Source organism: Puma concolor, chromosome C1, assembly GCF_028749965.1.
Source record: "Puma concolor isolate L17-30 chromosome C1, mPumCon1.1.hap2, whole genome shotgun sequence".
Classification (NCBI taxonomy): Eukaryota; Metazoa; Chordata; class Mammalia; order Carnivora; family Felidae; genus Puma; species Puma concolor.
In genome coordinates this window covers 118,068,215-118,094,284 of record NC_141674.1, presented here as the reverse complement: position 1 = coordinate 118,094,284, position 26,070 = coordinate 118,068,215, and the positions used below count along the sequence as shown (strand labels likewise).

Below are 26,070 nucleotides of genomic sequence, written 5' to 3'. Positions count from 1 at the left end.
CCCCATTTTGCACATGAGGAAATGGTTTTAGAGGCAGTATCGGGGCGTGGAAGGACACAGTTGTGGACTCCGCCAGACTGCGTTTTGGAACCCAGCTCGCTGGAAGCTCTTTCAGCCTGGGCTAACGCATCCGCGGAGCGGGGCCTGCCGCCTAATCGGGTCGTTGTGCGCATACCTGAGCTTGGGTGTGCAGAGCCCCGTGGGGACCCGGATCGTGGCTAACGTTCACGATGACAGTTCTTGAGGTCGCGCCACCTCCCAGGCCAGCCACCTGGCAGGGCGGAGCCCAGAGGTGAGCATGTGCTGGGACGAAGGCAAGACCCCACTCTGTCTGGAGCAGCCCCTCTTCCAGGACGCCCTCCCTCTCCACCCCAGGGCTCCAGGTGTCCACCTGGCACCTCCCCCCAGACAGTAGCTATCAGCTCTTGTGACCAGGCCCTTCTTTCCTGCTCCCTGGGCTGGCCCAGCCCTGTTCTCCTGCTCTCATGCTTCAAGACCCCCTGCTCCAGAGGGCTGAGAAGCTGAGGCTGCTGGAACAGGAGTGAAGGTGTCCCGCATTTCGCAAAGAGAGGGTTTCTTTTCCATTCCCAGGGAGGTGGGGGGGTGGGGAGTTGGAAAGCCGAGCTCTGGGCTCTCTCGTGGCTGTGCCCCCCCAGCCAGAGGACCAAGTCGGGAGACCCGGCTTCTGAAACTTCAAACAGAAGTGCTGGCCCATCCTACGTGGGGAGGATCCCTGAGGTAAAGCCCAAACAGAACTCGGGGTGTCCCCGCCCTGCCCCTGCATGACGGACTCCCCTGCTCCCTCCCTCAGAACAAGCAGAACAGCGAATCGGCTGTGAGCAGCACCGTGAACCCCATCGTAATTCATAAGCGCAGCAAGGTCAAGACAGAGGCAGAGGGCCTGCGGCCAGCCTCCCCGCTGACCCTGACGCAGGTAACCTACTGGCTGTCTTGGCCGTCCTCCAGCTGGGTGAGCGGACCTGGGACCTTGGCCCTGGTGGTGAATGGACGAACGGACAGCTGCCTGCATGAATGAGTGAACCAGAGAGGGCGGGGACACCGTGAGCTCAGGGAGGACCAGAGCTGTGTCCCCAGCACCCTGCACGTTACATGCTCATCAAACACGTTCTGCATGAAAGAGCGGATGGGCGGATGGATGGATGATGGAGGGAGGATGGAGAGATGGATGGATAGATGGATGGATGGATGAGTGGATGGATGGATGGACGGATGGATAGATGGATGGATGGATAGACAGACGGACGGATGGATGGATGGATGAGTGGATGGGTGGATGGATGAGTGGATGGATGGATGGATGAGTGGATGGATGGATGGACGGACGGATGGATGGATGGACAGACGGATGGATGGATGGACAGATGGATGGATGGATGGACGGACGGACGGACGGATGGATGGATGGGTGAGTGGTTGGATGGATGGATGAGTGGATAGATGGATGGATGAGTGGATGGATGGATGGATGGGTAGATGGATGGAAGGATAGACAGACGGATGGATGGATGGATGGATGGATGGATGGATGGATGGATGTCTGGGGCTGCAGCCATCCCCACCCCAGCCCCTCACACAAGCCCCAGTCACACTCAGTCACTCCTGTCCCCTGAATGTCTGTGGCCCCTGTCCAGTTGCTCCCTGTCCCTAGAACTCCACCCCCCACCTCGCCCCTTTCACTGCCACTTCCACCTTTCCTGACTCTCCTGGCTAGTAGGACTCGCATGTGCCCAGACGCCCATCCTAGCTCCTGGCTCATGTCGCCTGTAGCCTGCACTGCGCTGAAAGCTTTGGAGAGGCTGCACTTGGGAGACGAGGCTGATTCGGCCCCACGTCAGTAGGGTTTGCACGGGGCCTGATGCAAAGTCACTATGAAGTAGGAATTTCTAATGACTCGATGTACATCTGAGGGAGCAAGAAGCACGGTACAGAGGGGAGGCAAGGAAGATGATTGTTGGCAGGAAGGTGAGGGAGGGAGCAAATCAGAGCCCAGGTCTGTTGCGGGACTGAAACCCCTGTGCCATTCCCTTTGGAGATCCTGCCACTTATTCAGATGCTCCGAGATGGCAGGCTGATGGTCCCAGTTCTTGCAGCAAAGGCCTGTCATGGAAAGGAAGGGCTTGGTGTGAGTGCTGACCCCGCGGGCGAGCCTCCCGCCCCCCCCCCCCCCAGGCCTCTGAGAGTGGCATGGTCTCCATCTGTTACTACAGCATCACCAGCTTTGACACCAAGGATGCAGGGGACCTCCTGTCCCCCGTCTTCCCTACATCTGTCAGACCATCCTTTATCAAACCTGTAAACCATCGGGCATGCTCTGGGCACTTAATTTTTATGAAATATTGGGTCCTGTTATTGTCAGGCAAACAGAGGAGTTGGTGACAAATTCTTCTCCCCTCGCTGACGCCAAAGCATCTCCGCATGATGCATGGTTTCCACGAGGTCGGCCATCATCGGGGGCCGTTGAAATTGATGAGGACGGCACATATCCAGGGGAGATAAACATGCTGGAACTGTGAGGACAGACGCGGAGCCCCGGGGAGCCCCTGCCCCGCCCCTCCAACCCAGAAAGGCAGCACAGGACCCTCCTTCCCACCTGGCCTGGCTCCTCCAATGTGTCCGTGGAAGGAAAGCTGTTTATCACAAGAGGTTGTCACTATGTCACTCAGGGTCCTGATTCAGTGACCTGTCTCATTTGCAGGGTGGATGGGCGTGCTTTCCCTTGGCAGGCATGCGGCATAATGAATCCCTGCTCTGTTTAAGCCCTCAAAACCGTGGGCTAGGATGATGCCCAGCCCCATCTGGAGGCCCCGAGCGCACCCCCTGCCCCCGCGCCGTCTTCCGCTCACATGTCCACCTGGCAGCTCCTTCAAGTCTTCTTTCAAATAAGCGGGACGTACAGAAATAATAAGCCTGTTTGCAGTTTTTCTGACAGTGCAGAGCAGGGGTAGGGGGCCACAGCCCCACCGACCTCCCCCATTGCTAAAGGTTCAGGGCAGGGGCGCACCTGCACTTCCTTTTAATGTGGACCCAGCGCTGCCCGTGAGCTTAGGATACTGCACATCATCGTTTGCCTTTTCAGGGCAAGTGCGTTCACTGGAAAGTACTCTGAGAAGCAACCAGAAGCTTTGCAGCTCCAGTGGAAAGTCGGTCAGGGGCGTGAGTCTGCCGCCAGCCCGGGGAGCCACGAGGCAGATTTCCCCACTGACGGAAATGGACTCAGCATCAGTAATGAGGCTCACGGGCGAGCTACAGCCTCCGCTTCGTGGTCTCTAGAGCCCATAGGGGTTGGGGCTTCTGACTGTGGGGGAGGTCAGCCCCCTTAATCTGGGCTATAAATGTTTCCCCCGGAGGCTCTTGGGAAAAACAGAATAGTCCTGCTGTTTTGTAGATAGTGTGAAATGGAAAGCATTCCATCGTTCTAACATCTGCCGCTTTGCCTGGCTTTGCTCTGAGCCTGCCCCAGCCAGCCAGTGCAGTATCGGGGAATCCTTGACATCCTGTGGCTTTTGTCCCAGCCTGGCACGTCTGTGCCTCCCCCTTCGCTCCCACTCCCAGCCTTTCCTTTGCCCCTGTGTCCCCTGCTTTTCTTCTGCCACCTTGAACAGGGCACACGTGGGCCCTGTCCTGATGAGGAGACGCCAGTGCAGATGGGGGCTGTCACTCACTGAGTGCCCTGCAGAGAGCAAGGTGGCCTCTCCCTGAACCCATTTTCCTGGTGGTGATGCAAGAACACAGATGCCCACGTCTTAGGACTGTGGCGGGGAGGACAGGATGGGCACTGGGAGACCATGCCAGTAACCCTGGGCACGAATCGGGGTGGGCTCTGTGTCCTGGAGGGAGGGGACAGTGTGAGAGTGAGTCGTCTGAAGGGCCAGGCCAGATGCCTGTTGGCTGTTCTCTTGCCTCCAGGCGGGAGCCGACCCCGTGCAGACTATAAACGAAAACACCCCCACCGCGATCGCATGGGGGTCCACCCTGGCTCTCCCGGAGGAAACCAAACCACATAAGCGAAAGTCACTGCCCTCCTTTCTCCTGTTCTCCTCGCCAAGTCGGTTGACCCAGGATGTGATGGGACACTTTGGTGATGACAAGCCAGCATTGGAGAGGAAGGAGGGGCCCCAGGACAGCTGTGCAACAGGAGAAGGATGGGTGGGAGCTAGCTGAGGAAAGTGGCTGAGAAAGTGGCTGAGCACATACATGTACGTGTGCACGCGTGTGTGTGTACAAGTGCATGCATGTGTGCTCACGTGTGCGTGCATGTGCATGCGTGCGTCTCCACACCCATACCAGCTCAGGGTCCTTGGCATAGACCACCCGGGGCCAGTAGTGACCTTCCGTTAGGGCCCGGTGGCTGAACGTGGCTCACGTGGGTTGCTCTGCTCCTCCCCCAGGAGCAGCTGGCTGACCTCAAGGAAGACCTGGACAGGGACGACTGTAAGCAGGAGGCCGAAGTGATCATCTATGAGACCAACTGCCACTGGGAAGACTGCACCAAGGAGTACGACACCCAGGAGCAGCTGGTGCACGTGAGCCTCTAAGCCCCAGCAGCCCGCCCAGCGGACAGAACTTCAGGCCCTCTGCGGGGGAGAAGGGGCTGGGGGAGGTGGCTCTAGGAGATGCTGGGGCCACGTCCTCTGCAAGTGGGAGACCTAATTATTTATCTGGGCCGTGCCTGCTTCTAAAAGGGGGCCTACAAACACATACATAGTATAAGAGATTAAAACAAAAGTAAGTAAATGAGAAAATTAAAGAGAAAGGAACAATAAATGAAGCCAGGTGTGGAATGGATTAAAAAAAAAAAAAAGCTATGTGCTCTGAGCTATAATTCGCATAAATATCTTTTTTTTTTCCCTGAGCTTCCTAGCAGCCAGTGCAAAGAAGGAAATAAGATTAGTTAAACCAGCGAGCATCTATAAACACAGACCCTGAAACCTGAAAGAAGGTCCTCCCATGGAGGAAGGAATTAGTAATTTCCTCTTGGAGACCATTCACAGAGACCCAATGTACACAAGAACAGATGGGGTGTTAATACCATTATCAAGAGGGGGCTGCTTAGAAATACCTGGTACTGTCTGCTCAGGACACCAGAGAGGCCATGGGACCTGGGTGCCCCCTCATGTCATGTCCCTTGGTCCCCACTCTAAACTGTTCTACAGCAGCATCCATATGATGGCAGTCAAAAGGTAACCTGTGCGGTTTGGAGAGCAGAGGCTGGCTGCACCACACCTCGCCGAGTGGTTCCAAACAAGTGACTTAACCTCCATGAGCCCCAGTTTTTTTCCTCCCGTAATGGGGGTGAAGCCCACCCAACAAAGTTGTGAAGGTTAAGTGTGATACCCACATAAGCACTTAGCAGATGGCATTTCATGCATGGTAGCTAGCCTCCCGCCCCCTCCTCCCTATTCCCCACAGCAGCCCTGAGCGGGTGTCTGTCCTCTCCATCCAGAAGAGAGCTTAATTTCAAGAATCACCCTCCCAACACTGCTCCCCCGCGGACCCACACACTCCTTGGCGAATGAGAGTCTGTACTGATGAGCCCCACAGCAGCCTGCCGGTCAGATTGCTGGATGGGGTCGATTCACACTGCTGACATCCTGAAGCCATCCCAAAGGGGTTTGCTTCTCCGCAGCTCTGTGGGCTCCACATTTAGGACACTGCCCTCTCCCTCTGCTTCCTCCTGTCATGCCAGTTGCTTTCAAATACCCAGGGTTTCTTTTCTTTGGGGTGCCCTCCCCCCCCCCCAAAGTGTGAGGACACAGGAGATCAGAATTTCCCAGCAAACCTGTCGCAGCTGACATAGCACCTGTGAAATGGGGCTGCCCTAAGCCCTTCTGGAACTCGAACATAATTTTTCAACCTGTTCCACGTCTTTGGGTAAACCATTCCAAGATGGAGAAGGGGCCACTGGGGCTGTGAGTTGTAGGACAGAGATTAGATGAAAGAGAGAGAGGACTGCATGTGGGACCACGAGGGGCCGGGTGGGGCGGCGGTGGGGGTGGGCAGAGGGGGAACAGAGATGCAGACATAAGAGGTGTGCACAGTGGTGAGCAAGCCAGCCCCCAAGAGCAGAAAGGGAGTTCCTCAGATACAGGCAGTCGGGGGAAGCAGGGCTTCAGCTGCAGCCTTCTGCCTGTGCCCAGGACTGTCCCTGTGGGCAGAGGTGATCACCTCCGCCTGGCCCTGGAAAGAGAAGCCCCCTATGAAAAGAGAGCCAGGCCCTCTGCCGGCTGTGACTCTCTCTCCGCTCCCTGGGAAGATGGATGGTGGCAGGCACACGGGCGAGCTGGAGCCCCCAGTCGATTATTAACAATTTGTTGCTAAGTAAACCAATAAGAAAAAAATGAAAGGCATTGTCAGGAAGCATTTTTATCATTTGAGAGGCTTTAAAAATGGAAAGTGAGGCTAATATGATAAGATTTCCCTGGAAGTTCAAAGCGCTGTAGATTTTACTTGTTCCAACATGGGCATTTGTATGCATGATGGTCGGGCCTGTTTCTCGGGGGCGTGTGGGCCCGGCGCTTTTCTGTCTTCTCCGGGTCAGGTGCTGCCAGGGCCTGCATGCTCAGTTCTCGGACAGCCCCAGAGGTTGCAAAGACCTGCAGCAGCACGGTCCGGCAGAAAGACGCTGCCAACCACAAATGTCCACCACGCACATAATTTTATGTGAACCTGGGAGCACACTGTTTAAAAAGAGTAGAAGGAAACAGGTGAAGTTCATTTGAATAATATATTTTACTTAACCCAATATATCTGAAAGATTATCATTTTGATGTGTCATCAATATAAACAAAAATTAGTGGGATATTTTATTTACATCCTTATTATTATTTTTTTATTCTCCATCTTTGAAACAGCCCATCCCCGGTGGAACCAGCCACATTTGAAGGGCTCAAGAGCCATAGGTGGCTAATGGCTGCTGCATTGGAGGTTGTGGTGTGTGGGAGGCAGTGACGGCTGGAAGACGAGCCAAGAAAAGAGAGGGGAAAGGCACTGGGGCTAGAGAGAACAGGCCCCTGAGATCTGAGTGTCTCACCCTCCCCGTCCCCCTTGGGGGAAGCAAGCCCAGCCCTATCCGCACACAGACAGGACATGACCTTGATGGGGGGGGGGGTGCAAGGAGGCTCCCCAGTGGCCTTTAGAGAAAAGCCCTAGAGCAAGAGGAAGCACGCAAGGTCCAGTACACTTTTTCAGACTACTGTGTGAGTGACTTATACCACCTTTTTTCACTCCCCAAGATAAATAAGCCACCTCAAAGATTAAGGACATAAAAGTCTGGAGGCCCCACACATATCCACACATCCTAAGCCGAGAGGCAATAATACCCCTGCTCCAGTGAGTCCTGCAGCCTTCAGTTAAATAATCAAAGCAAACCACTAAAATCCAAAGGGTCAACTCAGGGCAGCTTGCTGGCTCCGCCTACCCTGGGATGCAGGGCTCCCCCTTGCCATACCTCCAGATCAGTCGTGCTGTCCGTGCATTTTGTCCCAGGGGCAGCATCACACAGTGCCCAGAGCCCACCGTCAGGGTCCCCATCGAGCTCCACCCACCCTTGCTGCCTGGGCCCTGCAGAGGCCACAGAACCATCTGGGCCTTGGCCAAAAGGGGCAGAGCCATCATCTCACAGGTTACTGTCAAAGACAGAGGTGAGGATGCATTGATGTTTCCATTGGAATAAAAAAGCGTATTTAAAAATTCCTGGGACAACAGGAGCAAGCTTGGGAGAAGCATCTCGTGCACCAACCACAGTGCACGACTGCCTCACTACAGTTATTTAGTGCCTACTGTTTGCAGCCCAGGAGCATCATCATAACCACCGGAGCCTAGAGCCCGGCCTGGGGTGAGCGGGATGACTTTGCCCGTCATAGGTGGTCACTTTGAGGACAGAGAATTGGGAAATGCAGCGAGACAAGGAGATCACCCAGTGGATCTTGGGTTAATGGCAGCTAATGAGAACTCCTGAGGAGGCGTGGCCTGGCACCTAGGGGGTGGTCTTGCTGGGTGGGGCGTCTGCGCCTTGTAGGTGGGGTCCGCAGGGGTGGGTGGCTGGGCTCACCCCTCCCAATGGGCTTGCTCCCGCAGCACATCAACAACGAGCACATCCATGGGGAGAAAAAGGAGTTCGTGTGCCGCTGGCAGGCCTGCACGAGGGAGCAGAAGCCCTTCAAGGCCCAGTACATGCTGGTGGTGCACATGCGCCGGCACACGGGCGAGAAGCCCCACAAGTGCACGGTGAGTGGCCCCTCCTCCCTGCCGCGTCTTGCTCATGATGGGGCTGGGTTGGACGTTGCTGACCACAGGTGTACTTGGGTTGAACAGGCCACGGGCAGCATCACGGGGACCCAGCCTTCCAGCATGTTGTCTGTCCTGTGCGCTCCTGCCCTGCGCCTTCCGGCGGGCTGGGGTTCTTGAGGCTCCGCCCCTGTGTGCCATCCCAGATCTCTGATTTACCCCCTGGGTGTGTGCCTCTCGGCCACCGCAGTGGGGGGGTGTGCCGGTGTTCCCTACCTGTGTCCGTGTGACCCTGGGCCCTGGGGTACAGCTGCACCCCCACAGTTCACGCGGCTGGCAGACCCCAGACACAGGAGCCCCCTTAGCAGCACCCTGGGGTCTGCCCCCCCCCCCCACCCCCACCCCCCACCCCTGCACAGAGAAAAGTTTCACTGGTGGTTTCACAGCTTGAGCAAAATCACTTTGGGTGAATTTCTTTTTTTTTTTTTTTTTAATTTCTTTTAAGTGAACAAAATGAACACAAAGACCTTTTAGACAGTTTCCCTTATGGAGTGAACAGAATTTGTGACTATGATTGGTGAGACCTTTTTTGCCACACAGTTGCTCCCTCTTTAAAAGAGCCAAAGGGGGACGCCTGGGGGGCTCAGTCGGTTAAGCCTCTGACTTTGGCTCAGGTCATGATCTCCCGGTTCGTGAGTTCGACCCCCTTGTGGGGCTCAGTGCTGACAGCTCAGAGCCTGGAGCCTGCTTGGGATTCTGTGTCTCTCACTCTCTCTGCCTCTCTCTCTCTCCCAAAGCTAAACATTAAAAAACATGTTTTAAATAAATAAAAAATAAAAAGGCCGTTGGTCCAGTGATGTACTGATGTGGTTGCAACTGAAGCCTCTGGGAACTCCTCTCCGTGAATCACCGTATTTCATAATTCTGAGATAGACATTTAATATTATATTAATATAATATCATATATTTTAATATCCCTGAAATCAGGCTGTCTTAAAATAGGTGGTAGCCAGGATTCAATGAAATATGCTATCTTTGTTGCTAACTTCTTTTTTTAATTGGGATAAAAATTCACATGCCATAAAGTTCACCCTTTTAAAAAAATAATACAATTCAGGGGCACCTGGGTGGTTCGCTCGGCTCAGTGTCCGACTTTGGCTCAGGTCATGATCTTGCACGGTCCATGGGTTTGAACCCCACATCGGGCTCTGTGCTGACAGCTCAGAGCCTGAAGCCTGCTTTGGATTCTGTGTCTCCCTCTCTCTGCCCCGCCCCCATTCACGCTCTGTCTCTGTCTCTCTATCTCTCAAAAATAAATAAACATTAAAAAAATAAATAAAGGGGCGCCTGGGTGGCTCGGTCGGTTAAGCGTCCGACTTCGGCTCAGGTCATGATCTCGCAGTCCGTGAGTTCGAGCCCCGCGTCGGGCTCTGTGCTGACAGCTCAGAGCCTGGAGCCTGCTCCGGATTCTGCGTCTCCCTCTCTCTCTGCCCCTCCCCTGTTCATGCTCTGTCTCTCTCCGTCTCAAAAATAAATAAACGTTAAAAAAAAAAAATTAAAAATAAATAAATAAATAAATAAATAAATAAAATATATATATATATATATATATATACAATTCAGTGATTTTTAGTATGTTCACAAAGTTGTACAGCCATCACCACTAGCTGATTTCAGAACATCGTCATCACCCCCAAAAAGAAACCCCATGCCTGTTTGCAGTCACTCCCCATTCTCTTCCCCACCCCTCCCCCATTCCCTGACAACCACTAATCTACTTCCCCATCTCTGTGAATTGCCTGTTCCAGACAGTTCATAAAAATGGAATCATACAATGGGTAGTGTTTGTGTCTGGCTTTGCTCACTCAGCATGTTTTCAAGATTCATCCATGTTGTAGCCTCATTCTCTTTTTTTTTTTAGCTTATTTATTTATTTTGAGAGAGAGCGCAGGGGAGGGGCAGAGAGAGAGGGAAAGAGACAGAATTCCAAGCAGGCTCCACACCAGCAGCGCGGAGCCCAATGTGGGGCTAGAATCCAAGAACCGTGAGATCGTGACCTGAGCCAAAACCAAGAGTTGAAAGCTTAACGGACTGAGCCACCCAGGCGCCCCAATACCTCATTCCTTTTATGGCTAAACGACTGTCCATTGTATGGATAGATCCTAGTATTTTGATCCATTCATCAGTTGATGGATATTTGCAGTGTTTTCACTTTTCGGCTGTTAGCACAAGTACAACTACGAACGTTAGTGTACATGCTTTTGTGCAGACCTGTGTTTTTAATTCTCTTGTGTATGTACCTAGAGTACCAGCCAGACCCATTTCCAAAAAGGCTGCGCTGTTTTACATTCCCACCAGCAATATGTGAAGGTGCTGATTTCTTCACGTCGTTCCCAACACTTGCTAACCTGTCTTTTAATGACAGTCATCTTGGCGGATGTGAAAGGGCATCTCACTGTGGTTTTGATTAGCATTTCCTTAATGATTGATGATGTTGAGCATCTCTTCATGTGCTTAGTGATCATTTGTATATCATCTCTGGAGAAATGTCTACTCACATATTTTGCCCATTTTCAAGCTGGTTTATTTGTCTCTACTGTTGAGTTGCAGTAGTTCTAAACCCTCATCATATATATGATTTGTCAGCATTTTCTCCCCCCTGGGGGTTTTTCTTTTCATTTTCTTGATCGTTTCCTTTGAAGCACCAAAGTTTTTAATTTTGATGAAGTCCACTTTTTTAACTGCTTGAGCTTTTGGTGTCATATCAAAGAAACCATTGCCTAATCCAAGGTCACAAAGATTTACCCCTATGTTTTCTTCTGTGAGTTTTATTGTTTATAAATGCATAGTCTTATTTATATAAATCTGTATATAGTTTTATAGGGAACCTCTGCCCTTTAGGTCTTTAATGTATTTTGAGTCTGGGCATATGGTATGAGGTAGGGGTCCAGCTTCATTCTTTTTGCACGTGGCTGTCCAGTTGTCCTGATCCCGTTTGTTGAAGACACTCTTCTTTCCCCATTGAATGGCCCTTTGTCGAAAATCACCTGATGCTAATATATGAGTTTATTTCTAAACTCTCGTTTCTTCTATTACGTTGATCCCTCCGTCTGCCCTTATGATAGTAATGCAGTGAATTTTGACATTGGGAAGTGTCAGTCCCCCAGATTTGTCCTCCTTTTGCAAAATTATTTTTGCTCTTCCCGGCCCTTTGCGGCAAGTTGTTTTCGTAACATGCTAAGTGGTAGCACGCCATAGCCCTGTGGTACGAGCTGTGAGTTGTAGAAACAGATCAAAGGCATTTGGAGCCCAATGTACTCAGTCAGACTGGTGAGGAATAAAGGCAAGGATGTGAAGCGTGTGACAGTTCCTGCTGGGGTTTCCGTGTCATGCTGAGGGCAGTTTTCATAGGCACAGTAGATGCCTATGCAGTATCTTGGGTGCAGTATCTTGGGAATAGGTGCAGAACCCCCCATGATGATCCGTCCCTCCTTCCTCCTTCCCTCCCTCCCTCTGTCTCAGTCACACTCTCGTGCTCCCTCCTTCCTTCCTTTTCAAACATGTTTCTTGAGGCGCCTGGGTGGTTCAGTCGGTTGAGCGTTCGACTTCGGCTCGGGTCATGATCTCGCAGTTCGTGAGTTCAAGCCCCGCGTCGGGCTCTGTGCTGACACCTCAGAACCTGGAGCCTGCTTCCGATTCTGTGTGTCTCTCTCTCTGCCTCTTCCCTGCTCATGCTGTGTCGCTCTCTGTCTTTCAAAGATGAATAAGCGGGTACAAAAAAAATTTTTTTAATGTTTCTTGAGTGCCGAAAATGGATTTTTTCATAGACACTAAATACTAGGAACACAAAAATGAACAAGATCTAGATGATACCTGCTCTCTTCCAGCTTGCATCCTGGTGGGAAGGCCAGATAATAAAATGGTGAAGATAATTATAAATTGTGGTAGGCAGTATAAAGGGAAAACGGTAGTGTTATGATTAAGAATATCAGAGAAATGCTCTCAGAGGAAATGACCTAAGAGATTGAGAGGGAGTGAGCCAGGCCAGGGCCGGGGTGAGGTTCCAGCCAGAGGGGGACAGTGCGTGCAAAGGCCCCGTGCTGGGAAAAACTTGGTGGGGTCAAGGAACTGAATGGGGACCAGCATGGCCATAGCAAGTGTGAGGGCGGCCAGCTCACTCAAGGACACGGAGAAAACTGGATTTCATTCTCAGCACATTTTAATGCACACCAAAGTTCTGACCGGGGGTTAGAGCTTTGGTGCCCCTGGAAACAGTTTAAAATAACATTTCCGAAGAGTTTTTAATGATATGGGATGATTCTCACCATGTGTCGTTGATTTTAACAAATGGAGTATGTAACTAAATACTTGCTGTGTTCCCAGTTTGGCTTTAAAACGTGGGGATAAGGGCTGCCTGGGTGGCTCAGTCAGTTAAGCATTCAACTCGATTTCAGCTCAGGTCATAATCTCATGGTTCGTGAGACTGAGCCCTGCACTGGGCTCTGCGCTGACATCACAGAACCTGCTTGGGATTCTCTCTCTCTGACCCTCTCCCATTCTCTCTCTCTCTCTCTCAAAATAAAAAAATAATAATAAATAAATAAATAAATAAATAAATAAATAAAACATGAGGATGGGTGTGCCTGGGTGGCTCAGTTGGTTAAACATCCAACTCTTGACTTCCGCTCGGGTCATGATCTCACAGTTAGTGAGTTGGAGCCCCTCACTGGACTGGACTCTGTGCTGACAGTATGGAGTCTGCATCTGATTCTCTCTCTTTCTCCCTCCCCTCCACCACTCTCTCACTCTCTCTCACTCTCTCTCTCAAAATAAATAAATAAACTTAAAACCGGGGATGAGCCACAAAGTCCCCAGAAAGAGACTTATTTCCATGTTGGCAGTGGTTGTCCTCGGGCATGTCCTTTCCTTTCTCTTTTTGCACTTTTCCGTCTTTTCCGAGTTTTCTACAGTGGCCCGATGTCATTTTAGAATCTGAAAGCAAGGTGGACATTTCTGTTAAAATGCGTACTCCTGGGTGCCCCGGGGGGGAGGGGGGTACAGCAGATGAGGGGGCCTGGGGAGGAGGCAGTGGGCCAGCCCTACGTTGGATCTGGGGCACCCCTCGCTGACCCAAGCCACCTCTTCCCAGTTCGAGGGCTGCTCAAAGGCCTACTCCCGCCTGGAGAACCTGAAGACGCACCTGCGGTCCCACACTGGGGAGAAACCATATGTGTGTGAGCACGAGGGTTGCAACAAGGCCTTCTCCAATGCCTCAGACCGCGCCAAGCACCAGAACCGCACCCACTCCAATGAGGTACGCCGGCCAGGGTGTGCACGGCACGTGTGCGTGGGGCCCCGCTGACACTCGAGTAGATGCGTGCCTTCTAGACTTCTGTAGGCCATCAGGTGGCCAGGTGCCTGATGCCCCTCCCCTCCTCCCTGACCTGCGGTCTGAGCTCAGCACACGTCGGCAGGCCCCTGGGCAGCTGGCACCGACGTGCTGTCGCGGCTAATGCCGTCTGACCTGCCGTAGCTGTCAGCCCCCTACGGATGGGGCACAGGGTGGCCTTTGTCTCCCCAGCTAGCCAGAGCCCCTGGCAGGGCTGAGAGAGCCCAGGGAGAGCAGTCTGCCGTACTGCCTCCCAGTCCGAGCCCAGCCGCCCAACTGCTTTTGCTCAGGTAGACTCGGGAAGGAACATTTCTAAAAGCTTAGATACATTTTGGACCCCAAAGGGATTTCCTCCAACGCTTGCAAGAAATCAGAGGAATTCCCAAAGGAATCTAAACCCCGTAGGGCCTCTGCAGACAACAGCTCGCCTCGGCGAGGGGTGTGTGCGTGTGTGTGTGTGTGTGTGCGTGCGTGTGTGTATTATATGGGTCTTTTGTGGACGTGGATTTGTAGGATGTGTGTGCGTGTGGATGTTTATGTACATGTGCATATGTGTGTGCGTGTGTGAGTGTGAGTCTGCACGGACATGTGTGAGCATGTGTGTACGTGTGTGTGTGGGTATGGGGGAGTGTCTACACGCGGGTGTGGGGTATATAGGTGTGCGTGTGTGTGTGAGCTCAGGACTGAGGTTCAAAAACCCTGGGTTTTCGTCCTGTTCCTAAGTGACTTCGAGCCCGTTTCTTTGCCTCTGTGAACCTGACTTTCCTCACCAGAAAAACCGGGGTGTTAAATGCTGTCTCGCAGGTGTCACAGAGCAACATGAAAACATCCCAGTGCCCTGATGACAGGGGAGGCAGCAGGCCCACCACACTCTGTATCCCCACTCCTTCCGTTGTCTCTGATCTGGGTCCCTAGCTAGTGATGAGGGCTTCCTCAACCATGTGCTTACCCGCATGAAAAGACGGCAGATGAGACCAGAGGGGCCACGCTCCTGCAGGCCCGGGGCTGGCGTGGCTCCCTTCGGGCACACTGGCTGTAGATGAGCTCGAGCACCTTCCGACTGCCGGCCGGGCTCTGCCGAAGGACATGACATGGCTTCAGGAGACTGGGAAGCGCTCCCTCTCACAGTCTGTCTTTACGTCCCATGCATAACACAGGCCTCCTCCTTCTCTTCCCAGAAACCCTACATCTGCAAGATCCCAGGCTGCACCAAGCGATACACAGACCCCAGCTCTCTCCGGAAGCATGTGAAGACGGTACACGGCCCAGATGCTCACGTCACCAAGAAGCAGCGTAACGACGTGCACCTGCGCGCCCCGCTGCTCAAGGAGAACGGGGACCACGAGGCCAGTGCCGAGCCCGGGGGCCGGGGCTCGGAGGAGAGTGCCGAGGCCAGCAGCACCAGCCAGGCCGTGGAAGACTGCCTGCACATCAAAGCCATCAAGACCGAGAGCTCCGGGGTAAGCAGAGCTGGGCAGTGGAGGCCCCAGTCCATGCCTCCCACCCACCCCCAGGAGGTCCGGCCCAGCAGCACGAGGGCCCAGAGCCCCAGCTGCCGCGTGGGGTCTGCGTCGGGGTCCCCCGCTCTAAGTGCGCGATGACGTACATCCTCCTCTCTCCAGCTCCTTTTCCTCCCTTCACTACCTTGGGCCTCTCGTAGAACCTGTCTTGTGCCACGTCCCATGCTGCTGGGCAGGGCCACGGGCAGCGGGGATGCCTGCCCCCCAAGTGGTCATTCTGCGGGCGGTTCCTGGGGTCTGCCTGGCCGACCGGCACCATTTGCGCCACGGTCGGTCCCCTCCCTTCTGTCCTGTCTCTGCGTCCTTGCCCCCGTGGCCTCCACTCCTTTTGTTCTAACCACCTGTTCTTTGTCTCCACCTCTTTTTCTCGACTGTACCTCCCCTAAGGATAGACGGTACTGAGGTGAGCAGAGAAGCCCGGTGGGGGTGCGGGCGGGCTGGCGCGATGCGGGCGGGCTGGGGTGCTTGTCCAGGGCTAATGCGTAGGCATGGACTGACTTGTCGGTCCAGGCCCCTCAGGAGCCTGGCAAGGTGGGTTTGGACAGGTAGACACCAAGCGATGCAGGTGGAACCCTGGGGACAGATAGAGGCTGGCAGCAGAAGTCAAGCTGGCAGGTATAGGAGCAAACCGTGGGGCCCACCCTCCAGGAGGGACAGGGCCGAGTTGGGGTGTGAGTTCAGGCCACAGAGGAGGGAGGGACCAGCTGACAATGGATCTTGAATGCCAACATGAAAAGTGTGGGTCGTGCTGTGGGCAGAAGGGAGCACTGTAGCTTCCCAAGGAAAAATCTGGAATTTGGGGGCTGTTGGCCTAGGAATGAGCCCAGAGGTGCTACATCTGAAGTGAGCCTCGGCCGGGCTCAGATCCCAAGTCCCAGGGAAGGTAGCTCAGGCTCTATGGAGTCCTGCATTGTACACGTGGGCTATGAGCTCTCTGCCCCAGTCCGCATCGGCTAGTTTGGGGTGGCCGTTCGGGCAAGGGCCTGGATCCAGGAGGTCCACCTTCCCTGGTCTTCCTTGCCCTTTCCAACAACCTGCGTCTGGCCTGTTGAGAAAGCAGCAGGTCAGCGGGCCTCTGCCGTTCCTTGCTACATCATACGGCACCTCCCTGTCATTGGGCACATTAAGTACCCCCCTTGAGGTCATCTTCATGCAGCCGTGGCAGCCTCTGTGGGGGACAGCTTCCAAGTGCCCATACGTTGAAAGCCCCACATGCAGAGGTCTGGCCCCGATGCTGGCTAGGAGAACAGAGGAGCACGAGGCAGGGGAATGGGGAGCTGTCCATTACTGGTGCCTTCTGTGAACCGGATGCTTGCCGTCCAGCCACTGACCCTGTCCCAGAGGCAGCACAGGTCCATCTTACAGCTGGGGAAGCTGAGGCTCAGAGAAGTGAGGTGGCCAAACAGAATGATGCTTGGAAGCTCCTCCACGTGGGAGCTTCCTTCCTGGGTGTGTAAGGGCCCGGCGGGCTCTCGCACCCTCTGAGCCTGTGCCCTCTCGCCACGCCCCTATAGCTGTGTCAGTCCAGCCCCGGGGCCCAGTCGTCCTGCAGCAGCGAGCCCTCTCCCCTGGGCAGTGCCCCCAACAACGACAGCGGCGTGGAGATGCCGGGGACTGGGCCTGGGAGCCTGGGAGACCTGACAGCTCTGGATGACACGCCCCCGGGGGCCGACGCCTCAGCCCTGGCCGCTCCCTCTGCTGGTGGCCTGCAGCTGCGCAAACACATGACCGCCATGCACCGGTTCGAGCAGCTCAAGAAGGAGAAGCTCAAGTCACTGAAGGATTCCTGCTCCTGGGCCGGGCCGGCTCCACACACCCGGAACACCAAACTGCCTCCCCTCCCGGGAAGTGGTGAGTGGAGGCCCCGGGTGCGTGGGTAGGGGCAGGGGAGAGCCTGGGGCGAGCACCCACTAGGTTAACCATCGAATGCCACCTGCCATGGCACCAGATGCCCACAATAGGATGGCTTTTAGCAGCCCATTGCACAGATGAGGAAGGTGAGGCTCAGAGAGGTGAAAGTGCCCTAAACAGACCAACGGCAGAGCTGAGACAGCCCGGGCCATGCATCTGCCGAGAGCACCACGGCCAAGGCTCTAAGGAGGAGAGCAATACACCCCCAGTCCCTGTGGTCAGAAGGAGCCTATGGTCGGAGGGCCATGCCATGAGATGCGCACTCGACGGGGAAGGAGCCAGGAAGCGACGACAGAGCTCAGGGTGGAGCTGTGCAGAGGAGGGAGACAGCAGGTCAGCTGAGGAAGAGCACAGAGGGCTTCATGGAGAAGACAGCCTCAGGAGGCATTGACCAGGCTCTGACGTGCAAAGCGTCTTCGGGGGCATTTCCTGAGCGCTGACTCTGTGCCAGGCAGTGTGCCCTCCCAGGGACGGACAGCCAGTGTGGTGGACACTGAGAGGCGCCAGCTTTTGCTTGCAAGGAGGATTTGTTGCCCCAGCTGTTGAGGGACCTGCTGGTGAAAGGCCTTCAACTGTCAGCCTCATACAGAAATCGCCTGGGTGGCAGACAGCTGCCTTACCCAAGGTCACCCCTTCCTGGGGTGGCCCCCATCCAGTGACTGATCCCTGCAGGAGTGTCAGGCCGTTCAAGGCTCAGAGCCCCCTGTGACATCAGCTGTCATTGGGCCTGCGTCACCACACACTTCTCCCTGCGCGCTCTGGGGCCTTTGCTGTCTTCCATGGGTGTGGATCTCAGGGGGCTGGCTAAGCAGCCTGCCCAGTAAACCCAGCCCCTAGGGAGCCCACCTGGCTACCCCCAAACACAGAAGGTGAAGGTGCAACCAGGCTGTGGCCAGGGCCCTCTGGGCTCTCCCCCACACACACACACATACACACACACACACACACACACACACACACACTCCTCTCAATAACCTCCTCCTATGGAGAGGCACGTTCTGTCTACAGGTGGAGAAACTAAGGATCAGACATCAGAATCCAGGGCCAGCCAGCCAGTGGTAGCTAAGATCCCAATCCAGCCTCATTGGTTGAGCGCCTGCTGTGTGGCCGGGCACACTCGGCTGGGGCAAAGCAGGAGAGGCCCCGCGCCCCCACCGCCACCCCCACCCCCACCCCCACCCCCACCCCCACCCCCGCCTCCCTGGGCACTGACCGCTCTCCTTTCCCGCAGGCTCCATCCTGGAAAACCTCGGCGGCGGCGGGCCGAGCGGGCTGCTGCCCAACCCGCGGCTGTCCGAGCTGTCCGCGGGCGAGGTGACCATGCTGAGCCACCTGCAGGAGCGCCGCGACAGCTCCACCAGCACGGTCAGCTCCGCCTACACCGTGAGCCGCCGCTCCTCCGGCATCTCCCCCTACTTCTCCAGCCGCCGCTCCAGCGAGGCCTCGCCCCTGGGCGCCGGCCGCCCGCACAACGCCAGCTCGGCCGACTCCTACGACCCGATCTCCACCGACGCGTCGCGGCGCTCCAGCGAGGCCAGCCAGTGCAGCGGCGGCGGCTCGGGGCCGCTCAGCCTCACGCCCGCGCAGCAGTACAGCCTGCGCGCCAAGTACGCCGCGGCCACGGGCGGGCCGCCGCCCACCCCGCTCCCCGGCCTGGAGCGCGCGGGCCTCCGGACCAGGCTGGTGCCGCCCGGCCCCTGCGCACGCCCGCTGGGGCCGCGGCGGGGCAGCGACGGGCCGGCCCACGGCCACGCGGGGCCCGCGCCCGCCTTCCCCCACGAAGCGCCGGGCGGCGGGGCGCGGCGGGCCAGCGACCCGGTGAGGCGACCCGACGCCCTGGCTGTGCCGCGGGTGCAGCGCTTCCACAGCGCCCACGACGTGAACCCGGCCCCGCTGCCGCCCTGCGCCGACAGGCGAGGTCTCCGCCTGCCCGGCCACGCCAGCGCCGACGGCGGCCTGGCCCGAGGCGCCTACTCGCCGCGGCCGCCCAGCATCAGCGAGCACGTGGCCACGGAGGCCTTGGCGGTGGGAGCGGACAGCGCCGGGCCCGAGGTGGGCCTCATGCTGCCCGAGGACGACCTCGTGCTGCCGGACGACGTGGTACAGTACATCAAGGCGCACGCGGGCGGTGCCCTGGACGACAGCCCCTCACAGGCCTATCCCCCCGAAAGCACCTGCTTCTCTGAGAACCCCAAACTGCCCAGCCCGGGGCTGCACGGCCCCCGCAGGATGGTGGCTGCGGACTCCAACGTGGGCCCCTCCGCCCCTGTGCTGGGAGGCTGCCAGCTGGGCTACGGGCCCCCCTCCAGCCTGAACAAAAACAACATGCCTGTGCAGTGGAATGAGGTGAGCTCCGGCACCATGGACGCCCTGGCCAGCCAGGCGAAGCCTTCACCCTTTTCGCAGGGCAACCTGGCTGTGGTGCAGCAGAAGCCGGCCTTCAGCCAGTACCCGGGCTATAGTCCACAAGGCCTGCAGCTGAGCCCGGGAGCCCTGGACAGCGGGCAGGGACACTTCCAGCCCTGCGGGGGAGGCCCCTCGGTGCCTAGGATAAATTACATGCAGCAGCTGCGGCAGCCAGGGACAGGTGGTCAGTGTTCCAATATGACCACCACCGTGAGCCCCCACACCAATTACGGCCAGGCCCACCCCCAGCTGAGTCCCAGTGCCATGGGTGGGACCTTGAACCAGTACCCCCCGTCCTGTAACAACATGGCAGCCAAGCCAGTCCACTTGGGGCTCCCCCAGCAAATGGAAATCGCTCCCGAAGCCAGCATGATGGGCAGCAGCCGCAGGGAACTCGGAATCACCAATTCAGCCCTGGCCGGGATGCCTCCGCTTCACTCCACCCAGAGCTACCCACAGCAGAGCCATCACCTGGCAAACCCCATAAGCCAGGAGAGCTACCGCCAAGGCCCCAACCTTCTACCTGCCCAGCAACCTGGCTTCATGGAACCCCAGCAGGGCACCGCGGGGGTACCCGGATCCAGCTTCGGCCTAGTTCAACCCCGGCCTCCCGCCGAGCCCAGCCCCGCCGGCTGCCACCGGGGGGTGCGTGCCGGGGTGCAGCTGGCCTACGCCAGAGCCACCGGCCACGCCATGGCTGCTGTGTCGGCCCATCAGGAGATGGCAGATGCGCCCAAGGGAGCAATGGGCGGCGTGGTGTCCCGGCCTCCCCAGCCCCCCCCGCAGGACACGGGTGGGGTCCCGGACCACAGCATGCTGTACTACTATGGCCAGATCCACATGTATGAACAGAACGGAGGCCTGGAGAACCACGCAGGCTGCCAGGTCATGCGGCCCCAGCCACCGCCGCCACAGGCCTGCCCCGACAGCATCCAGCCCCAGCCCTTGCCCTCTCCAGGGGTCAACCACGTGTCCAGCACTGTGGACTCCCAGCTACTGGAGGCTCCCCAGATTGATTTTGATGCCATCATGGATGAGGGCGATCACTCGAGCTTGCTCTCAGGCACCCTGAGTCCCAGCCTCCTCCACAGCCTCTCCCAGAACTCCTCCTGCCTCACCACCCCCCGGAACTCCCTGACTCTGCCCTCCATCCCCACGGGCATCAGCAACATGGCGGTTGGGGACATGAGCTCCATGCTCACCAGCCTGGCAGAGGAGAGCAAGTTCCTGAACATGATGACCTAAGTTCCCAGCCCCTGGCGCTCCGTGGAGCCGGAGGAACCTTCATTTCCCAGAGCACGGGAGTTCTAGTTTGTCTTTTTCCAAAAAAAAGTATTAAATAGGTCTGAGGGAGTTTTGCCAATGGCCGGTCCGGACCACAAATGCTTTAAGGGCAGCTTCGTGTGCAACCTGTCTGGTCGTCTTCGGGATGGCTTTTCAGAACACTTTAAAAAGTCTCAACAAGAAAGGCAAGGCAGGAGCGAAAAACTCGTTTGCACAGTGCTTCCCAGCCTTTGGTGTTTATAGGACCAAATTGTTCTGGCTTCTTCACCTCTGTCATTTGGCTAATGAGGGATTACGCTGGCCAAAGGCTTTCCAAGTACATGAGGAAAGAGGGTAGAGGGAACCACATTTGGGTTTGAATCCGAAAGCCATACTGGATATTCTAATCCAGGAAGAGAAGTTTCTCGTTCCCGTACCTGCAAGGTAAAGGAATTCCTGGCCCGCTGGAATTCTTCTACGAAGCTTACTTCTTGAGGCCTCTCGCATCCCTGTGCCACAGAGGAAGAAAACAGATTTTTACCTGGATGATTTGGAAGCACGTCCTGATTCCAGGTCTGGTAGAGCTGGCATCTCTACCCCGCAAAGCCAAGTTTGCGACGGGCAGGCTGTTCAAGTGTATACGAATGACTAAAGAATGGAAGTATTGCCAGAAAAAAAGAAAAATTGTAGTGCTTGGGGCAAGCCCAGAAGCTGCCCTAGCCTCTCCAGACCGTGTTTACAGTGTTCATGCATGTAGAATGTAGCCCTTCCTGGAAAGAACACTTCTAAATACCTCGGGGTGGCTGGAGCTGCTATGGGCTATGGATGGACCCAGGTGAGCCGACGCCTGGCACGGGACCTCCAGAAAGTGGGAGAGCGCCAGGGACCCGGCCTCAGGCCACCCTGGAGATCTCCCATAGGAAGTCGTATGTTTACCCAATCCTGTTTCTCCGATGCACTGTCCGCCCACTTTGCCACGGAAAACCCCAGGACTTTGATGGCGGCCTCTGCCCAGTCTCCCCCAGGCTGTGTTGTCCGCTTACCTGCAGCCCAGTGGTCTGTGCCAAGGTACAACATGACGTCCCGGGGTCTTCTGGGTTCCCTCCCCTCTGTCCTGTTCATTCCGCAGAGCACGATGACCTGCATGGTGTTTTTGGTGGGGCTGAGTGGGTGAAGGGGTTGTTTCCTGGGACTCTGAGGGACCATCCCTGAATTTTCCTGTTCGCTGTGAACAAGCCCCACCTGGAAGTGGAACTTGGGACTGGTATCAGAAGACATCGTTCCTGAACATACTGTAGGGCGAATGGATACCTCCCCCCTCCCCCCACCACACACACATACACACACCCCCACACCTTTCCCACGCTGAATTTGTGGCGACCTGGCCAAAACCAACCACACCACTGTGAGCCTGATGATAACCGTGACCCTGGCCTCGGCCACGGCAGGGCCAAGATTTTCCCTGGGCCCTCTGCATCCAGAACATCAGACGCTTTGTTAGGGTCCAGAGACAAAGCCAAGTCCAAATAACAGCCCTGGGACCCCTCCGAGGGCGTGGGCTCCGTGGTGGTGTTTGTTCACTCCCTGAGCTAGGATTCCACTAGCCGTCCCCAGCCTGTGTATAACCTGTACAGAAGGCGTCGTCCCTGAAAATACTGTAGGTGAATCATCCAGCCAAATTTATATCTCCAAAATATTTAGCTTTTTCTACATGCTATGAATTGAGATGACACACTCAACTTGTAAATAAGTCTTTTTGTACATTAAAAAAGTAATTTTTTCATAATTTATTTTGTCTATCTGCTTTGCCTTGACAGTAGTTAATGAGAACCCGGGCAGTAAATTTGGTGCATTTGAACAGAAACTAGGCTGTATTTTTTTCACAACAGTGTCAAAATTGACTGTCCCGCCTTCACCAAGAAATGTTTAATGCTGAGGCATTTACTGGCTGTTTGTTGGTTGTCTCTGGGGGCGAGGGGTGGGCAGGGTTTGACGATTTACAGTGCCTCCCTGGCTTTCCTTCCAGCGAGCTGATCTGAACATCTAGGTTGGTTTGCTGAGAACCATGTTCCAGGCACATTTCCAAGCACTCGCCCCAAGCAGTCCTCACGTCAGGATTCCCTCCTTGACAGGCAATCTGATGAGCACATTTGAGTCAGGGTGGGGGTCGGGGGGAGAAGATCAGCACCCCCCTGTGCTCTGGTGCAGGCACAAGAAGAAAGGACAGGCAGGTGGAGCCCCATATACCCAGCAGCCAGCCTTGGGCGATGGGCCCTGTGGGCAGCAGTCATGAACAGGAACTCAGCCCAGGAAGTGACCCTGACAGGTGCACAGGGAGCACTCTGATCTAGCAAGCCAGCAGTCAACCATTAAGCGGCGGCCAGGCCACTACAGAGAACCTCAGGGGGCCAGTGCGTAAGGCATGCGGTCTGAGATGATTTCTGGGACAGAAGAATGAAGAGGAGGGCCTAAGGCTGGGTTGGAGAGAGTAGAAGTCACCTTCTGTAGGGCTGGGTGCTCTGGGCCTCTGAACTTCCTTCTCTCTATGAGAAAAACCTTGACACCCAGCTCAGAGAGTCCAGAGCCAAAGCCATGTGGAGGGCATTCGGCTCTGCGGCTTGGAACCGAGTGGACTAAAGAAAGGCTGTCTGGTAAAGAAAGTAGGAAGCCCCCAAGGAAAATAGAATTTAGCAGGCTGCCTTTCTACGGGGCACCCCAAAGTCTTCCCTGTGTGTCTGGCCGGAGTTTCCTGATGGAAAGACTACAGCCAGAGTCACACTCCCGGCCTCACTCCTCCCCAGGGAACACTCACTTAGCTGACTGCACCCTCGGGAAGAGGAGCCAAGCATGCCTGGCTGGGCCCTAACTCTGCCTCCTTCAGAGCTTATCTCGTACCTTCTCTGCTTCACTACGTGGGAAGTCTCTGGAAGCAGCTCTGCCCTGCTCTGGGGGGAGGGGTCCGAAGTTATTCAGTGCTGCCTGAGACTTGATGAGTCACAGCACTAAGAAGTGCATCTTGGCCATTCAATGAGCCCCATGTCCCCATCAGTTCACTATGGCCGGAAGCATGCTGTATACCAATACCCGCGAAGCTTCTGCACAATAAGCCTCTGGGCCAACTGAGGGTTGGCTGATCCAGGTTGGGCTGGGCCAGGCACTTCTGTGCATCAGCTGTGGGAAGCTAATCCAGTCAGCTTGGCCGGGGAAGCACGTATCTGCCTCACGTGGCTCTAACCCTTCTCCTAGGGCCAGGATGCTGGCCTGGCCATTGCCTTCTTGTAGCAACAGCAGGTGCACAAGAAAATAAACAGGAAAGTGACAGTCTTCTTTCGGCCTCTGCTCACAGTACACCATGGACCACCTCATTCTTCTGGCCAAAGCAAGTCACGTGGCCAAACCCATTGTCAGTGACATCGGCAGGTGCTCTCCTTCTGCGGAAGGGAGAGAGAGAGCAAATATTTCTCAATAATACGTAATTCAGGGGCACCTGGTCGGCTCAGTCGGTTAAGCCCCAACTCTTGGTTTTGGCTCAGGTCATGATCTCACGGTTCGGAGTTTGAGCCCCACGTCGGGCTCCACGTGGACAGTGTGGAGCCTGCTTGGGATTCTCTTCCTCTCTCTCCGTCCCTCCCCTGCTCTCTCTCTATCACTCTCTCTCTCTCAAAATAAATAAATAAACTTAAAAAAAAAAACAATATATAATTCACCGCAGTCTACCCTCATCAAGACTGTGATCCATACCTCTCCCACATGTAGAATATACTCATCCCAGACCTCCCAAAGTCTATCCAATCAATCGTCAGGCTCAAAGTCAGGGATCTTGTGATCTACACCTGTTTTGGATGTGGCTCTTGACCCAGAGACTTAGGAACTAAGAAGAAGCTCTCAGCCTACACCACACATACACCCTCCCAGCATACGGTGGTGGCCCAGACCTAGATTCACTGCAGTTACCACTCAGTCATTGGTCCACAGTATCTGACACCTGCTGGGCAAGTGTTGCCGGTGCCCCCACCAGGTGGAATGTTCCCCGAATGGCTCCCCAGTCCATTGTGCACCACACCTCTGGCTTCCACCATTGGGGTGTTCTTCCTTTTGCATCAACCCTTCAGCTTCTGAAGAGGCCATTGGGAAGCATGCCTTCTGGGAGAGCAGAGGGACCCTTCAATCTCTTCCTGTGTGAAGTAAGTTGAGGAGCCTGAGATCCTTTACATTTCCAACACCTTCTTTATTCCTCGCATTTGCCCATTCAGCTCTCTCTTGTGGGTTTTCTGCATACTTGATTCCAGGCCACTCTCTGCCAAAAGCCACGCCTGTGTCCCTCTGGTGACGTGCCTCACCCTTCGTTTGATGACTGGTACCTCATGTCATGCTATGTGGGGCCATGCCCCGAAGGTTTCTAGGCACCCTGTTGTCACCCTAGAAAGGTATTCTAGAGTCGCCTCGTTCCTTCCAAGGACTATAAGACAAAGGGCATTAAAATCAAAGGACACATCCCTGACTTCGTCTTTTTTTTTTTTTTAATTTTTTTTTTTCAACGTTTATTTATTTTTGGGACAGAGAGAGACAGAGCATGAACGGGGGAGGGGCAGAGAGAGAGGGAGACACAGAATCGGAAACAGGCTCCAGGCTCTGAGCCATCAGCCCAGAGCCTGACGCGGGGCTCGAACTCACGGACCGCGAGATCGTGACCTGGCTGAAGTCGGACGCTTAACCGACTGCGCCACCCAGGCGCCCCCCTGACTTCGTCTTTATTCCGACGCCATATTTCACTTGGAACTGCCCTGGATTCGGTATCTGCCCCCATCCCAAACCAAATCTTAATTTGAAGATCTTAGGGGCTGAAGAGACTGGAGGTGAGAAATAATTTCATTCTCTAAATTCCGCTTTTAATTGGCCAGGTCCTTTCTGAACTCCTCTCTTACTTGTAGTACCTTATCATTTACAGCTCAAAAAAGCTCATGTTTACAGCCTTCTGCCTGGAAACCAGCCTGCCAAATTCCACAAATTCCTAGGAAGGCTTTCTCCCTCCCAAATTACCATAGGCAATAATTTTACCAAATATTTCTTCACCACATTGCACACAGGTCACCATTTTTCTGGCCATTTTTCCAACCTCTTCTAAATTTCCTCACTGTCCAGTTCCAAACCTATGCGACATATTTTTGGACTTTGTTATAGCCATCTCCGATTTAGGTACCAATTTCTGAAGAGGATAACTATAGCCCCAAACTGCTGTCTAACAAAACCCACAAGATCCCCCAAGCATACAACAAGCATTTATTTCTCTCAGAAGTCCGCACATCAGCTGAGGGGGGCTTGCCTAGGCTGGGA

General features: G+C 55.2%; 1 protein-coding gene across 3 annotated transcripts in view; it reads left to right on the top strand.

The window, feature by feature from the left end:
- GLI2 (GLI family zinc finger 2) overlaps positions 1-22,522 on the top strand; it is a 258,248-nt gene extending 235,726 nt beyond the window's left edge. For all 3 annotated transcript variants that reach the window (XM_086718388.1, XM_086718389.1, XM_086718390.1), the window contains 7 exons: positions 812-934; positions 4,410-4,544; positions 8,098-8,247; positions 13,397-13,561; positions 14,815-15,096; positions 16,671-17,007; positions 18,299-22,522. In XM_086718388.1, coding sequence (XP_086574514.1) covers positions 812-934; positions 4,410-4,544; positions 8,098-8,247; positions 13,397-13,561; positions 14,815-15,096; positions 16,671-17,007; positions 18,299-20,718 — 3,612 coding nt within the window. In that variant the 3' untranslated portion in view covers positions 20,719-22,522. The remainder of the gene's footprint in view (positions 1-811; positions 935-4,409; positions 4,545-8,097; positions 8,248-13,396; positions 13,562-14,814; positions 15,097-16,670; positions 17,008-18,298) is intronic.
- Positions 22,523-26,070: the final 3,548 nt, after the last annotated feature.